The sequence below is a fragment of the Oxyura jamaicensis genome, chromosome 4, assembly GCF_011077185.1.
Source record: "Oxyura jamaicensis isolate SHBP4307 breed ruddy duck chromosome 4, BPBGC_Ojam_1.0, whole genome shotgun sequence".
Lineage (NCBI taxonomy): Eukaryota > Metazoa > Chordata > Aves > Anseriformes > Anatidae > Oxyura > Oxyura jamaicensis.
The window spans coordinates 42,940,457-42,958,261 of NC_048896.1; the positions used below are offsets into that span (position 1 = coordinate 42,940,457).

Sequence of the window (17,805 nt, forward strand, 5' to 3'; positions counted from 1 at the left end):
CCCCCCCCCCCCCCCGCATTACAAGGAGGAGGTTTGCATACCTGGCAGACAAAAATGTGTAGAAAGGTTATGGCTGCCACTATTGCGACAGTTGGATAACGCTGGGCTATAAAAACTTTCTTTGGTTCTTCTGTGGTTAGAATGGAATAGTTCAAGTGTAACAGCCAGACCCCTTCAGAGCTAACCAGAAAGTAACACCCATTATGGAGGGCAACATCCAAGTGTCTCTCCTCCCAGGATATGCCTTCCAGTCCTTATACCAGCTTTGTTGCCCTCCCCTGGACACATTCAAGTATCTTAACATCCTTTTCATACTCTGGAGCCCAGAACTGCACACAGTGCTCAACTTGAGGCCACACCAATGCTAGTACAGCAGGAGAATTGCCCCTTTTGACTAGCTGGCCATGCTGTGCTCAATGCATCCAGTTTTTCCAACAGGAGTTTTTGCAGCTCTGTTTTTTGGCCTAGGAGTTATGCACATGGAAGGGGGTTTCTTGTAATCTTAACGCCTCAGTTTTACACATTTTTACTACATGTAGCACATTTATTATTTCCAACGGGAGAGCTCAGTTAACTTTTATCTCTGCCAATGTCACTGTGTTGATATTGTAGCAGCATCATCTATAGACTGGTTCCAGACAGTCCTTTTTGTTCCTCAAAAATCAGATGGGAAAGCCCGTTTGGACAAAGTGTGTTCCTGTCAAAGATTGTGGTCTGCCTGCTGTTCCCCTGTATGGCCAGTGGCATGAGAGCAGGATTGTGGGAAGTCTGCTTTTTGCTGGGCCTTTTCTGGTGTAGATGCATGATGCACTTAGCCCAAGCTGTGGAACCAACCCGAAGCTATTTAAGAAGGATATATTCTTTTTGAATATTTTTTTGCTGGTAACTGAACTGTATAGGAAAGGTGGAGCAGGTCTTACCTAGCAAAGGTCTTCATCTCTTGAGCAGGCTCAGAGCTGTCAGACACTTGACTCACTATCAGCGCAAAGCCCTTAAACACCTTTTGTTTCACAAAATAGTCTTTTGATCTTTCTCAGGAAGATAACAAGGGCTTAATCTGGTGAGCTCTTAGGTTCTGTGACAGTGCAGCTTTGGGCACTTGGGCCTCAGGATGCAGGCTAGGCTCTGGCAGCTATTCTCCTCTGACTGTGAATATGGAGGGTATAATGTACCGAAAAGGTGGCTGAAAAAGGCACAGCTGATTGAGGAAGCTGGCTAGCAGGTGAGCAGCACGGAGCCCAGCAGTGGGTTCCCAGTGCTGTCTGCGCCTTGGGTGTCTTGGCTCGGCAGTGTGGGGATGTGAGGCAGGCAGCCCAGCTTGCTCCCAAGAGCTGGTAGTTAGCTGTGTTGAAAGGGCACCTGCAAACCCCATATGCTTGTACTCATCTCTTGCTCACTGTGAGCAAGTCCCAGAACTAAACTGCCTTCTGCCAGCGGAGTTGTCTGAGCCAGCTTGGCAAGAGGGCAGGTGAGCACCTGGGCTGGCACAGCAGATGAGAGAAGGAGCATCTGCCAGCTATGGTGGAACTGTTTCTTCTGGTGATGGCTGGCTGCTAGATTAAGTTATTTATCCTAGAGAACATGGTGAGGCATCTCTGTTTATTGAGAATCAGGATCCCCTGAAACACCTTGTGCTCTTTCCCAGATAGGAATGAAGAACAGAAGCACAGAATGGTCATTGTTGTTTTCTGTTGGCTAGTCCGAGTGCCTAGAAGCTAGACTGCTGTATAGTACTTCATAAAAGACAAGCATAGTCCTTTGTTAGATTTGGTTGCAGCAACACAGCAACACTACTCTTTTTAGTTTTTTCTTTCTGCTTGCATGCAGATAAAATTTTGTGAATTTATGCCAGTAAGGGTGTTCTTACTTAGTTGGAGGTTTGCAGCACTGCATTTAAAAACAAAACATTGTTTAATACTTCATGCCTTTGTAACTTCGTAAAGGGATAACTCCAAATGTTCTCAAAGAAGAGCCTGTTCCTTCTGTCAGCCACCCAAGTGAAACTTGTTTACAATATTTCTGTCCACATAAGTGGTGTTATTCACTGGGTGTAGGTGCTGTCAATGCATTTGCACTAGCTAGGTGTTTTGTTAGCTTCTGGGTGGAGAATGAAATCTTGGTTTAGTTCCTAAAAATCTGAAGTGCCATGAGACCTCCTTGTTTAATTGCCCTTGTTTCTTCTTGTGTAGTATTAGAGAAGCTGGAGTCATCACTGGTCTTCTGTGCTGGCCTTCTCTCAGCATGAAGTAAAGCAGGTGCTGGTGGTGTGCTGCTCAAGAGACCTTGACCGTTGTCACTCGTGATTATTCGTGGTTAAAAGTAACCTAATTTACCTCCCCTAGGAATGGAGCTGTGCTGATTTACAAGCTCCAAGATTGTGGCACTCGAGTTTTGCCAAACTCTTTTCTTCAGCAGAACATACTAGGTAAAGATTTTGTACTTTCATTGAAGATACCAGTTTTAAACAGGAAACTGCTGTTTTAAATTCCAATAGAAATCAAAATACCTAAAATGAGAGAGATTTTAATGCATCATAAGATTTCCTTTTAATAGAGCTTTTTTTTTTTTTTTTTTTTTTCTTGTTAAGGAGAAGGAGTGAGCAAGTTACAATCTGTTTTGTCAAAGTAATACTGATATGAGAAAGTACAGCTGTGTCCTCATGCATCCAGCACCAGAATTTCTGTGATAGTCTTGTGATTTCTGTGTGAGAATGTAGCGGGGACAAGATGTTTTGGGGTAGGCTTTAAGCTTTTAATGCTGTGGTGGAATCTGAAGAGAATCTGTTGGGACTTACAGCTCTTTTTCTCTTACTGTATAAAGAAAAATGTAAAAACATGAAAAATGAACTGTACTGCTCTAGGTAAGAGGCAGCTTGTGAAGAACATCTTCAGAAAGACTGCGTGAGCTGAGCTGTATTAGAAAACATATGTTGACTTGCACTGAATAATACTATTTCCAGTCAATACTGGAAAAAAATACATAACTGGCAACGGAAGGAGACACAGATATAAAAGAGTACTGGGGAAGTGCACTTCAATTGTTCGCTCTGGATATAAGCTTTAATATTAAATAAACAATAGAAAACCCAGGTTGTTGTTAGGAAGAGACAATTTGGGAGAGGTTTGTTCAATTTTAGATAGCTGTGTTGATAGGAGGTGAGCCGTGGACACATTCCTACCATTGTGATAAGCTCAATATGGGTGTCTCTGCAGGATCAGCGATTTGTGTTAAAAGGCATGGCACGGTATCAGAAGAGATTTATGCTGAAGACATAAATTATATCCCTCTTAAACTATAAAATAAGACTTAAACCAAGAAACAGTTTTCTTCTCTATATGTAAGTTTTTTAAGACAGTAGGCTTTAATATTTCTTGTTTGTTATTTTATTTGCCTACCTAAAACGAACTCTATATAAATGATCTTATTTTCTGATCTCAACATCATAAGTTGTAATATGAGATTTTGGACTGTTAGACTATCTGATTTTAGTGAGAGAAGTTATGGATTGAAGTTTCATATGAAATTAGTTCAAGTCTTACATTCATACAGTCCTTCAGTGGTCCAAATTTTGTGTATCTGTATTCTGTTTGCTTCAGGTTTCAGAGTCTTTCATGAGTTATGGTAGAGGCTGAAACTTTTGTAGTTTAGTGCATGCCATTTTTTTAATTATTATTATTATTATTATTATTATTATTATTTTTCCTTGGCTGCATGTCACAGGTAGCTGGCTGGAAGGTTGGGAAATTTTGTTCATCAGTAAAACTTCGTTATTCTCATTGCTGTCTTCTTTCTGATTTTATCAGTGTTTCACAGACAATGGTCTTTTTCTAATCTTGATGACTACTGTTGCTGTGATAGATACCATTGGTCATAAACGGAGAATTGCTTTCATGAAATAATACTGAATTCATAGAAATTTCTTCTGCCTTTCTTGTGCTGCTTTACGAGCTTCTTATTTGTATGTTTAATTTAATTTTCTTACTGCCTCTTATATAGACAGTGTAGGAGACCTTTTTGTAATCAAGTATAGGCGATTAAATGACAGCAAAGGAACTAAGTATATAAATCTGTTCTTATCTGTTTCCATTTTATTATACATTTGGCATTAAAACTTGGCTTTCTCTTACAGAGAATCATTTTTCCCTTTTCATACTGACAAGTGCACATGGTTTTAGCTGATGATTTATATACTGTTAAAATGTGAGGAATTAACTTTTTGTTTTTAGTAAGTGACCTTTTATTGAATTTCATTTTCAGTGCATTTTTTTCACCTGTGGTGTTATTGTAGCATAAACCTTTTGTTAGTCACTATCAAAAACTTTCTTAGTATTTTTAGGGTTTTGCTGTCTGCTAGGCCATTTCTCTGGTTACACTGATCATGGCAGGATACTTCTTTCCTCTTTAGTTCTCCGTGCAGTGGCACACCTTCTAAGCTTCAGATGTCTGCGAGATGAGTGCTTCGAGTGTTTCAGTTTGACCTGCCCTTTGACATTCGCCTTCAGATCAACCGTAATTGAAACCTGGCTGAAAACAGTGTAACAGATATAGATATTTATGTACAGCATTCAGTTAGAAGTGCTTGTAAATAAACTGAGTGGAGGAGGGAAGGACTATTTCCTGAAACACGTAGAAGAAACGTGGGCTTGAAAAGCAGGTCTCCTTCTTGGGTACCCCACAGTGGTAAATTGGCATTTGGTTCTCCCCACAAAAACTTACGTACTTCAGACTTACTCAGACTGTTTCTGATTCTCTTCTTGCAATTCTAAGGATTCAGTTATTTCTGTGGAAGTGCAGCTGTCATCTTCAGGACCTTAACATCCACTTAAGTCCCGAATTGAAGGAGTTTTAACCTCTCTTTGTGCTGCCTCATGGCAAAATGTGCATTTTGGGAGGTATCTCAATTCACTTAGCGTTGCTTTTATAGCAGATGTATCAGAGTAGTAGTTGTTAAAAGCAGCTAAATGCAGTAAATGCAGCTTGTTTTAGCATCACGTATGTGACACCAGACCCCACCTAACTGGCAGCAGCCAATATACTAGTTAAGTTTGGGGTGAAAATCCATAAATAATGTAATGCAGTCATTCATAATAATAACAATGTAGCCTTCATATATTCCATTGCATCCAGCAGCATATCTGAGCATGATGATTTTATTGTGATTTATGATAAGAGCTGGCTTGATTTATTAATAAGCAGTTGTTATTAAAACATGCACTAGGAGTTTACCCTAATGGTCATACCTAGCAAATGTTTGGCTCTGGTATTTGTCATTAGAGCACACTATTATGTCTGTAAAGAAAAGCTGCACGTTAACCCTGCCTCAGCATGGCGAGTAACTTCAGAAATCCTCCTACAAGTGCAAGAGTACAATTCACTTTGTCAATTACCCTTTTGTTTTGTGGCACAGCCTGAAGCAGCTTGCAGTGCACAGCTCCTCTGACTTGGAATACCGTGTGTGTGCAAAGCAGGGCCTGTCCTTGCTTTGATGGGCAAGCTGAAAATGTTAGAAACACTTGTATTCACTGGGTGATTTTAATTGGCAGACCTTACAATATGAAGTTTAAGCTCAAAGAAATTGTATTATTTTTAGAAGGCAAAAGTATATTTTTCAGAGGAAGGTACTAGGTGAAACATCAGAGTTACCAATATGATGTTCAGTAGGCAGAAACAATTTAGGTATATCATTGAATAAATGCAAGGAGTACGTTGCTCAGTGGTTGTGATTCCAAAGTATTTCACTAGATGAACATGTGCAGCTACAATTTGGTTGTTGCATTTTCTTCTTTGTTTTGTTTTTTAAGAAGGCTTGTAAACTCTTGGTGATATCAGGAGTCTTGCAGGATCTGACTCCTGTTTTCATTTAAACAAAAGAGCTCCCTCTAGTTTGTGCTGCCATTTGAGAGTTTTGTTTCTCATAATAAATTGTGCAGTTTACTTGTTCTTCTTCTTTAATTTACTCTCAGTCCACCATCATAGGAAAAAACATTTGTATAAGGTTCATTACGCATGCTGTGAGTTACACTCAAGGTTGCCTTACTCAGGTAGTACCTGACAGCTCTCCGTAGCTTCACAATGCTCTCAGCTGTGGTATGGTAACTGGCCTACATAAAAGAATTTACTAATCAAATGTGTTTCATTTAATTAAATGACCAATGAAAATGTTTAGTGTATGGGAGAAATTAATCATATACAGTGTCAATTCAGAAGCCATGGTATAGCAACTATAGCAAAGAAACTTTAAACTCTATATTAAAAGGCACAGAGGAAGTAATTCCTTTTATTATATGTTTATCCTATGTTATCCCTGAAGAGTTGACATAGAATGTATTTAGCACTTCATAGAAGACTCAAACACTTTCCAGCTTTCTAGCCATGCTGGCTTATTCTGTAAATGTAAATTGAGAGAATAGAGAACAACATTTTAAAGTAGTGCTAGTGAGAGACTGGAGATACGACATCTTGTGCCAAATAACCAACAGTCCCTTGGAGTTTGTTTGTTTTTCCTAAGGCAAAGATCATATTTCCAGCTTTCTTCTAAAACAGGCTTGGTTTACTTTGCATTTCAGATAGTTTTCCCTATGTGCTGTGTCTAATATTGCAATTGATCAGCCGATGATTAAGTTACAGCCCACGCTGATGGGCAGCAAGATGCTGTAATGTGTGCTTGGGTCTCAAACCTGCTGCAACTGAATTTTAAAATCTTAGCATAAAACCTTGGTGGAACAGTGTATGTTTCTAAAAGAACTTTGAGCTTACCGTGCTGACTTTTAAAAATCTTTTCTATATTTTGGACTTCTAAAATATTATATTATATTTCAACTTTATTATTATTATTATTAACAAAATCAACATAAAAATAAGGTTAAGCTAACAGTTTTTCTCTTGGAATCTGTGTAGGCTTTGAGGCCTCACAGAGAATTATGACTATAAAGAGTACAAAAACTATATGAATTGTTAACATGTGTAGAAGTGATTCAATTGTTCTTATTGTTAAAATTGAGTGAAAATAGTGGGAAGTACAAGTTATCTGGAAAAAATAATGAAGTTCCCTTTCATGTTTTTCCTCCATTTTTTTATAAGCCTTTAGTGCTAACTACTTTAAAGAAAGAAATCACTTTTAATATTTTGTTGTAAATCTGTTATCATCATTCTTTTAAACATGTATATCTAACTACAAGTCAGGCTTGTTTATTTTATTTTATTTTAGTATCTGATGATGAATTACTGACCCTAAGAGTTGTCATCCATAACAACTTTTTCTAAACTTGTCTATTTCTTCTTATTTTTGGAACTAACCTTGGCATGCAATTATTGTGATGCATGATAGTTTTATGGAAGTTTTAAAGCACCATATTTCAATTTTAGCATATTTCAAAAATTCCAAACAGTTTTATTTTCCAAAGCAGGTATTTGTGAAAATTTGTGAAGTTTATAGTAGTTGTGTGGCAGCAAATCTTTAAATATAATTTCACTTACTTTATTAGAAAGTGTACAATTATTGTAGAGAAAACAAGCTGAATTGTGCTCTACTTTTCTGTTGGACTTCAAAAAGTCTCGCAAACTTTTAGGAAAAAATGTTGTATTAAAATAATGTTTTTATGGGTGTAACTTGAAGGAAAACTACTAGCTTTTTATGTGATTTGTTTATTTTTAACAGGATAAACAACAACAACAAAAACCCCAGAACCATAGCATCCCTTTAAAGAGAGGAAAATATGCAGAAGAGCTCCTTCCTTAAATAATTGATATTTAAACATAGAATCATAGAATATCCCAAGTTGGAAGGGACCCACAAGGATCATCGAGTCCAACACATGCTTAAGCTGCATGTTATTTGCTTTCAGAGGTTTTTTGTTTGTTTGTTTTTGGATTATTATTTCATTCATATTGCAAGATAGCGTTTATTTTTCTATCAAACAGGTGACAAAATTTCTTGTCAACATATCAAGTTAGATTTGCAATGTAGAAACCAAATACTTGCATTTCTATGAGCAAGAATATTGCTGTATTTCTGTATTAAAAGATAAAAAAAAATAAAAATCCTGACTATAGAGGCTGATGTTTTTTACATTGTGACTGGTTTACCCTGTTAGTCTAGAGAGGATGGCTAGAGCAGCAGAAGTCAGTGTTTGTCTTAATCTATTGTGCTGAATCAATGCCTACTTGATCACTATTTGACTTTGGAAATCTGCACTTTTCAGAGAATTCAAAAGTAAATAGTGTGCCTTTATAGTTAGTTTTATTCAATATATTTCTCTATTATGTCCTTACATTTTCTTTTTATTTTGTTACAGTAGCATTCCTTTTAAGAGTTACGTGGCAGCCATGTCCAGGGTATTTTGATGTTTCCTTAGCATTCTTACCAAATCCAACTTACCCTGTCTCTTTACTCTTGCACACAGTCATTCTCTGTTTTCGATTCCCATCGGATTCATGAAAAGCTGCCACACAAATGCTACTTGTAAAAATGATGTCTTGGAGCAATCTGATTATGGTTACTGACTGCTTTCCCCTTTTATTTATTTATTTATTTATTTATTTTATTTTTCTTTACCCTTCAGGTTCTGTGTTGGTTGAGCTGCCGGCCAGTTTGTATTTGAAAACTGATGCTCAGTTCCTCTTGGAAGAGTGTTTTGGCATTTCCATCCTCACTTCCCTCCTGCTGTAGCTGCATGGCAGTGCTTGTGGCACAGACCCAGATTTGCTTGTTTTTAACACAAGAAGTGTAGTGGGTACACACAGCATGTCCCTCCTTCCCCTTACTTCTTGAAGTCTTCTATGGACTGTCCTACCTTAAAGGTTGTTGCAGTAGCCGAATAGCTATAATTTTTACAGGACTTCTTGCACTAAAAGTCATCGCTGTTTGTCATTGACCCCTCTGTTGATGTAATTAATTGTGCTTACTGATGTCTTTATTAAGTATGCCTTATATGGTTGGATGAAGTGAATCACCCAAAAAAATAGTGTTCGTTAATCAAGGACAATTACCTGATATTAAGCTGTCAGGATCTGTCAGGAAAGCACTCTTAATGTATCTCTTACATTATTATTTGATATGATTTAATAGCTTGCTTTCCAAATGCATGTAAAATAGGCCTGTCTGCTTCACTTCACCTAGATTTGTGGGAGCTTATCTTTAAGGAGCTGGTTCTGAATGTTTCAGACCCCGAGTTGTCTGCCAAGCACCTCTCCCTTGTAAGGATGCCTATTACGCCTGAGACAGCTCCAGCAGGAGAAGGTTAGGATTTTCCTGCCCAGCTTGTGCCTCTGTGTCCACACACTCTGAAACGCTGTAGTGAGGAGATACCCTGCTGAGTGCATTGAGGAAGTGTTTATGTTTTCTGTCTGACTTCCATACAGGCTGTGCTCTTCAGGCTGTACTCTGTCACTTTCTAGAGGTCAGTTGGTTACAGTTATTTATGTTCAGAGTTCCAAGCTTACGCTTTACTGTATTATGACACCTGGGTCTACATGGATAAGCCTTTAGTATCCTGTCTGAGTTTCTAAGAACATCTGTAGTTAAGTGCTTCGGACAGGCATAGGAGTTGAATTGTTGACTGGTAACGATTCAAAAAGAAAAGAAAAAAAAGTCCAAAGTTCATCAGTAAATTAATCTTAGATATATTCTTCTAGACATCTTTTTCTTTCCTTTTTTTTTTTTTTTTTTTTTTTTTAAATAAACTCTGCAGAATCCCAGAGGACTGGAATAGTTACTATTTGTCTTTTTATTTATGTCATAACCACACTTAAGAGGTCATGCCTGAGATCAAGAGGTAGATGTTCTGTGAGATTTGCAAGCCTTGCTGGGCTGGCTACAGGAACAGGGACCATCGGTGGCAGGAGAAACAGCGCTCATGATCCTAGCCCAGGCCTTAGCACTCAGTGCTGTTCCACCAGCCAGGATATATACATATAAGGAACTTCCTGGCACCAGCCTGCCGGGAAGATAGCTAGGTTGTGGTCACTGCTCCCGTCACAGCTCATGCACTTCATGCAGGGGCTGTTGATGCGTTCTGCATGAAGCAGTCCTGGCAGCAGGGAGCTGGTGACTGCCTGCACCCCGCTAAGCGCCCAGGATTGCTGTTATGCACCCGCTGCGCCGTCTGCCCCGCTGCTGCTGCTTCTCTCATCCTGAGTCTGTCTGTCCTGCTGACGAGCTGTGAATAGAGCACCTCTCTAATGGGCAGTCTGAAGCTAAACTGATCTCCAGGAAAGTAAAGTTGCAATTTTGTAAGAGTTTTTTCTGGCATCAGCGCAGGCCACCGGCCACCCTCTCTGTTGCACTGTGCTGTCCTGGCTCAGTTATGCTGGCACAACCATCTGTGTCACCATGCTTGGTTTTCTCACTTTTGGGGTAACTGCCCTGATTCTGTGTTTTTGTTAAATTCTCTAAAAGGTGAAGTACCTAATGCTTGAATCACCCAAACTGCCTGTTTGTAAAAGGTGCCTGCAAATCTTCCTCAACCCTCACATAATTCAGAAAGGAGAGCTTTGGGATTGTGCACAGCTTGATCTGGGGACAGTATGACTGCACAGAAGAGAAAGGTGAAAGGAAGTGTGCAAGGCAATCTGTGGAGTCGAGCACCAGCTCAGAGGAGGATTTCAGGACTGCACTATTGTTATGCAGGCACCTAAGGTGTATTTTATGGTGTATTTTTCTTGAACCATATTTGACTCCAATGTCACACTGGTATCAGAGGGACTATGATGTCTTTGAAAGATAACCTAATAACACCATTGGTGTTCTGAGGAAGAACAGATGCCATGAGAGACCTTAATATAACAACAGTTGTGTTACAAAATCAGATAATTTATTAATTCTTGCTGTGGCATTGTGATACCTAATGGTCTTTTGTAGATTAAACTTTTTTTAATTTTCTGAATGCTACTTATTCAGCTCAGAAATTATTGGTTGGACTAAAGTTTTTATGAGGTGGAAGAAAAGCTAAGAATTTCTCCTTTCAGTTGTTAGGAGTGTTCTCAAATGTAATGCAGATAGTTAGGATAGCAGGGATAGCATAACCCAGATTACTTGCATAACATCTGAAGTTTGAGCTCCTGTGAAGGGTGGGTTATTGTAACATACCTGGATATCCAAGTGGAGCTGGTTAAAATAATAGAAGTACAGCCTCATCTCCAAGAACATTTTACAGTTTATTTCTCCTCTAATTTTGAAAAACTATTTTTAGCTAATATTATGAAATTGAATGTATGCTGTTCTTCTGCCTCTTGACAAAAGCTTAGCATTCTTAGGATCCCTAGAAATTATGCTGCAGAAAATGGGGATAAATGGACTAGAAGTCGGTTGGAATTACAGAATTACAGTAGGCGGTAGCTGGCTGTTTTAATCATCTCCAAATTGCATATTTTATTGCCTGAGTTATCTCTGCCAGTTGGGGGCTAGGGAGGTTATTACTGATTACAAAATCAGGAAATTATTGTCTAAATTGGTCCTACCAAAGTCATGTATATAATTCTTAAAAACTAAGATGCTAAGATCCTAAAATGCTGCTTTGCTCTTTTTTCTTTTTTTTTTGGGGGGGGGTCTGTTAAGTGTGTTAGCTTTGGATTGTGATATTGTTATGGAAGGTAACAAAATGAACCATTTTTTACAAGCCAAACTGAAGTATGTTAATAAGACATAAAAATTAATCAGAGTTAGAAAGCATTATGTGTTTTATTTCACTTAGCCCAAGGACTCTAGCCTCATATATAATGCAGAAGTTATAGGTGTAGTGGTGATCTTCCTTGTATCAGAACAAAGAGTAAAGTATTTCTTCGTACCATATTTGAAGTATTTCAGGTTAGCAGTTCATACTCAGGTAATCAGGTTCTGATCAGTTCCAATGTGTTCTGTCTTTCTCTCTTCATTCCCCGTCCATAATGCCCAAAGAAACCTTTTTGTCTATTAGCTTGTGTTGCAAACTGTAGATTCCTTTGTGTGTCTGTGATCTTTACTGCCTGACACTAGACATTATAATATACCTGAAAACCTCCATCTATTTCTAGTATAAATAATTATGCACCTTCCCAACACTCATATTTATTATATAGAACAAATACTATGCTACTTAATGTTAACCAAAATGCAGCAGCAGGAGTATTATAAATGGTGGTATTTGGAGCAAATACAACAAAAGGGTGCTACAAAAATAAATAAATAAATAAAATAAAAATAAAAAAAAGAAAGCAGCTTAAGTAAAATGGACCTCAACATAAATTTTATCTCCAGAAGTGTCATTTAGGCCTCAGTGGTGTACAAGGATAGTTCAGACCTAGAGCCTGCTGCTTCTGCTCAAAGTTTTAAAAGAATCAAATGGCAGGGGGAGAGGAAGGACCAAGAAATGATAGACCTGGACCTAAGTGTTCAGGATATGTTCAAGTTAATGAATGAGCGGCCTGTGAGAGATTAGTCCTGCTGGAAAAATGGTCATTGCTGGTCATTAGTTATTGGAAGTTCCTGTAGCATGGTACTGCATGAGAAGGTGCCGTAGCAGGAGTGCTGGCATGCTGTCACGGTGATTGCCACGTGTTGAACTGTGTACCTAGTACAGCCGGTATCATTAAAGCAGTTAACAGGTAGGATTTAAGATAGCACTAGAGATTCAGGTTGTCCTTATTTTGATTAATGCTGTAACATGGTTTATTGCCTGATAATTATAGGTCATGGCATGAATATTTCCTGTTCTCCTCATTACATTGGCAGCTTGATTTTTCTACTGGAACAGTGCCTGCAGTACTCCATCAAAGAAGTGGTTGGATGCAGTAACCTGATTTCAGTATTGCACACGGATTCAGTGTAAAGTCTTAAAGGATCTAAATAAAGGAAGCATTTTTTTGTAGAGTGTATCAAATACTGTACTTTTTCTACATAAAGGAAATATGCCAAATTGTGTTCATCTTCATACTAAAAGCAACTTTCTGCTTTCTTTTGTTGCAGATCACCAGAAACTGGAAAGAGAAGCTAGAATCTGTCGTCTCTTGAAGCATCCCAATATTGGTAGGAACATTTAATTGCTTTATACAGTAGACACCAGATTAGAAAATTGAGGGGAAAATACAAAATAACAAATACAAATAGCAGCTTGGAGAAATAAAATGGTAATATCTTCAGGCAAGATAGTTTCTTTATACTCTGGTGCTCCTCCATAATTCTGTGAGATGTAATATCCCAACAGGTCACCTAGAGCAGTGTGTACTGTTCTCATCTTCTTTGAGCTATTGCTCTGCCATCAATGAGCTGTCTGCGCCAGGTGTTTGGGGTTTTTTTGAGCAGTGTGTAGGAGGAGTTATTTCCAGTACTGCTCATGACTTTTTGAGACCTGCAGAATTTAATGTAACAGCATATGTTGCAAAAAGAGACAGACCAATGTCAGTAAAGTTAGTGTTGTTTTTACCGAGATGCTTATTTTATCCTGTTTTATTTTGTGTATGAGATTCCATTCTGCTGTAGAAAAGATAGGTAGATGCAGAAAGCTCCCCTCCTTTTATTTTTGGAACTGTATGTTCCCTAGTCCAACATTCATGGAAAGCATTAAAAAATGTGGCTTTTTTATTTATTTATTTATTTATTTATTTATTTTTTCTCCTGTGTTTTCTGTTTCTTGTTTTTAAAAATGAGTAGAAAATTATAAGTACTTTGATCTTTAAGTAGTTGGAGCTGTTTTTTTTCAGACACCGAATTAAAAGCCAAGAGTGTGTCTCTGTTACAAGAATATATGCCATACCCCAGGTGTCTGCATGTCCTGTCCATCTTGTTTTTCTGTCCCCATGCACAGTCTTAAAAGTTGTCATCAGAAAAACTAGTAACCTCACTGTTTTAAATAAACACATATATTTGGTACAGAAGCACTTGGCAGTCTGCTTCCTTTTTCATCTGGTTAGTTTTTCTCCTTTTCATTTTTAGCTAATGTAAGTTAGTGTTGTGATCTTTTTAGACTAATCTAATTGTTTTATGTCTGGAAAAGAAACAGCTCTTTCCTTTTAATAATATTTGTAAATGGAAAACAAACAAACCACAGTTCAAAATGAGATACTGAATCTTTGAAAACGCTCTCTTAGGCAGTCTCAAAGGCTTAGAGGTTTCACATGCAAATTTGGCTAAACAGGAAGAGTAGAGTTACGGGCATTATTTTATCCCGGCCAAAATTAGTGCATTGTGAAGTGATAGAAGACAAGGGAAGAGGTGCAATTGTTGAAAGCTGTGGTTATGTGTACAGTGCTAATCTTTCTTTAGAGTAGTTCACCTGTGCCTTGCTGTAATTATTGTTAGAGTACATTTGTGAATTTGAACCTCCCAGGGAAGAACAAAAACCAGTAATAAACTGATGAAATGGAAGAGCTGAAGTACACAGAAGAACTCTGTTAAAAAAAATATCTAAATCGGTTTCATGTGATCATATTTCTTAGCTTTGTTGAGTAATTCAAACCAATATTAGGGTCCAGATCCTCTTTGGCAAACCAGCTATTCCATAGATGGTGTTTATATGTTTGTGAATGTATGATTAGAAATGCAAGCAGATAATTGCAGCTTTGCTGACAGGTGGGTACAGTTACGTAAATCAACACAAATTCCATGCTTCATTACCAAGGTGTACAACTGAGTCAGAGGATTATAAAGCAAAATCTTTTACCCCCTTCTGGGAAAAGATGGCATGTTCTAGACCTGAGAGAAACTTTTCATGATACGGAAATAACAGGCCAGGAGTTTGGCAGCAGGCAAAAAATTCTGTCCTTGTTCAATTTCTAGTATCAGTTATTCCGCCAACCCTGCCAATGTATCTGCCTGAAAAAGATTTTTCCAATTAACTTTGCTGTGAAAGTTCCTTGTTTGCATAATTGCTGTAGTGAAGGCCACTTTGTTTCTCGTTTTTGTGCTGGAGGAAAATGGTAAATGTGGTCTGAAATGGAGAAACTGTTTTTAAAACTTTGCAAAGGTAATAATTTTAGGCCTGCGAAGTCATAAGTAAGCTGAAGAGGTTCCCGTTGGGTGCCTAGCTGGCTGCCCAGGCACAGCCAGGTGCCTGTCCTCTCCTGGCCTCCCCCTGCACCCCGAGACGTTCCCAGGCTGGCTTTTTCCAGCTCTGGCCAACGTTTGCTCTCATCCCTTTGCCACCACTCCTGTAGTCCTGCCCCTAGCCAGCCAGCTGTAATCGTGAATTCCTGGCAGTGCATGCTGCCCATTCACCAAGCTGAACCTCTTATTCTCTCATTGCTATCACGGGCCTTTTCTGAAGCAGTGATCTCTGATGGGTAGTAATATTACATCGTACTAGGAAGTACTAATAGTGAAAAGGGAAGTGTATGGAGTAAGGTAATTCAGCTGTAGTCACAGATAATAGTGTTTTGTATGTGTCAGAATGGTAAAGATTAACCCTTGTAAACAAATTTTATTATGTATGATAAAGAGTATGTGCTTAAAAATATTAACAAGTCTGTGAATATAAAATTCTGACTTTATCTGTATTTTTTCCTAAGTTGACTACCACTGATTATTTTCTGATAGCCCTGAAATAACAGATGTTTTGAAAAAGGAACTTGTCAAGTTAACATAAATATGTATGATTTAAGAAATAATTCTAAAAACATTTTTCAAATGCAATCTTTATAGGAAAGCAGAAATGTAGCTTAATTGATTGGACAATTTCTCAAAGGTAATTACAGTGCTTTTCTTTATCTTCTGCCTGTGTAGATTTTTAGTTACTTGTCTATATGAGCATTGCACATTCATTGCTGAATGGCAGTTTTCTGAAGTTAGAATTCAGTAAAACTTTCTCTTTTCTTTCAGGCTTCTTCCTATTTATTCTTCCTAGTTAGCTTGATTAAATCTCACTTCTAAAAGTGACTTGGTTTAAAGGTGTCAGTTTTAGCTTAGCTTTATTTCTAAAATAATACATGTATTATTCCTTTCTAGAGTGCTTTATGGTCTCTTCAGTTAATTATCTTTTGTGTCTTCAGACTGCCACCAGATAATTTAGGGTGAAAGACCCTTTCAAGTTACCTTTTTGATACTTTCCCTCCAGTCAGAGTAAAGCAGCAAAGCTGTAATGAATCAGTTTTACGTTTCAGTCTGCAAGTAAACACATTATAGCTTTTATGTGAGCAAGTTGTTTTTTTTTTCTTTAGAGGAATGGAGTTTGAAAAACAATCTAAACCACTGGAACTATTTTCCATTTGTATTATCAGAGAAAACAGAACGTGGTCAAAAAAGGAAAAATTACAGATCACTGTTTTTATAGTTCCAGGGCAGGTGTCCAATTAGTACATAACTAGTAGAAAAATTTAGCATTTAGTTATTTCATCAGGATAAGAAAGAATTCAGGGCTAAACTTTTTAACAATAAACGTACCTAATTTTAGCTTCACAAGAATACCATTTTTATACCTATTTCATATCTGCCTTGATTTTTGGTTGTTTGCTTGTTTTGTTTTTGGTGATTGCTGTTATGCTGTTAAGAAATCTTAGGATGACATTTTAAAAAGTCTTTCAATTTTAATCTGTATTCATATACACTTAAGAGGTTCGGGTATTGGCAGAGGAGTCTTAAAATTAGTCATGAATGTTTTGATTTTTTTTTTTAATGTAGATATGGAACCAAAGATCTGGTAGAGCATAGCATACGAGGAAAGCATTAGGGGAAAACCAAATCAGAATTCTTTCTTTCAAGGGGTAGAACTCTGAAATTAAGGAGGCATGAAAATATTTTCATCTCATTTCTTGATTTGAATCTCTGAAAATAATCTCTGTGAATTACTAAGCACAAAATTGAGAAGAAATGCATATATTTTCTACTGCCTTTATGGAAGTATTTGAGACATAAGATTATTGTTTCAGGAATTGACATACCTACAGAAGGTTCACAGATGAAGCATTTAAGTATCTATTGAGGGAGCTAAATTCTTCACCTGAATTAACTATAAGGAAATTCCACTTGAAGAATGATTTTGAGCTAAGGTAAGATAGCAACTTCTGAACTCATGTATGAGAAATCTAAACTACAGGTGATTGATTACCCTCACTAGTCAGGTGTCAGGAAGGAAAGGTAATTAAATCAAAATCCAGATATCTAGCCCTTTTAAGTTATTGCAAATTAAAGAAATCCATCATAATTCATTTTGATACAGAGATGTTGTATTGATATGGGTACATTGTTTACAGTTAGCTAAGCATATCGAAAGATACAGTCATTTGAAAAACACTTTTTGCAAATTTTTTAAGACATAGATTTTTCCAAGTGCACTTGATATCCTTTTAATGAAGTCACAAATCTGGCTCATAGTATCAACTGCCATCTGTAAGGCATTTGTTTTACTTCTGTAGTATGTGCTCTTTTTTGTTGTTGTTAAGGAAGATCAGCATATTTTTTATTAGCAGTACTAGAAAAACTGATAACCACAATGAAAAGTAAAATGGTAGTTATCATGTGATGGGATTTTCTGTAGAGGAGTTCTAAAGAAGTCTGGTTCAATATTTTTATCGACGGAAAGAAAAAAATGGTATGAGGTTGATGTTTTGGGACTAAGGAGCTGTAGAGTCACAAATTTAAGGAAGACTGTTGGTCTTAAAAGATGAGTGCCTGCATCTTGGAAAATAATGACTTTGAAAAGCCTGTGATGACAGGAAATAACTACTTGAACACAAATCTCATTGAGATGCTTTAAAACAAGGGAAATACCATTCTCAGATGCATGGAAATAACAGTCAGAGACAGGAAAATAGTATTTATTTAGTATCTGCCAACAGAAGTCACTTCTAGAGTACTCGAGGTTGGCTTTAACATTCAGACATCAGTAGATGTGATCTATG

At 37.5% G+C, this 17,805-nt stretch overlaps 1 protein-coding gene across 25 annotated transcripts in view; it reads left to right on the forward strand.

Moving 5' to 3' along the window:
- The window catches only part of CAMK2D (calcium/calmodulin dependent protein kinase II delta), a 167,436-nt gene that overhangs the window by 50,946 nt on the left and 98,685 nt on the right, over positions 1 to 17,805 (forward strand). For all 25 annotated transcript variants that reach the window (XM_035325607.1, XM_035325606.1, XM_035325604.1 and 22 more), the window contains exon 3: positions 12,941 to 13,000. In XM_035325607.1, the coding sequence (XP_035181498.1) occupies positions 12,941 to 13,000 (60 nt within the window). The remainder of the gene's footprint in view (positions 1 to 12,940; positions 13,001 to 17,805) is intronic.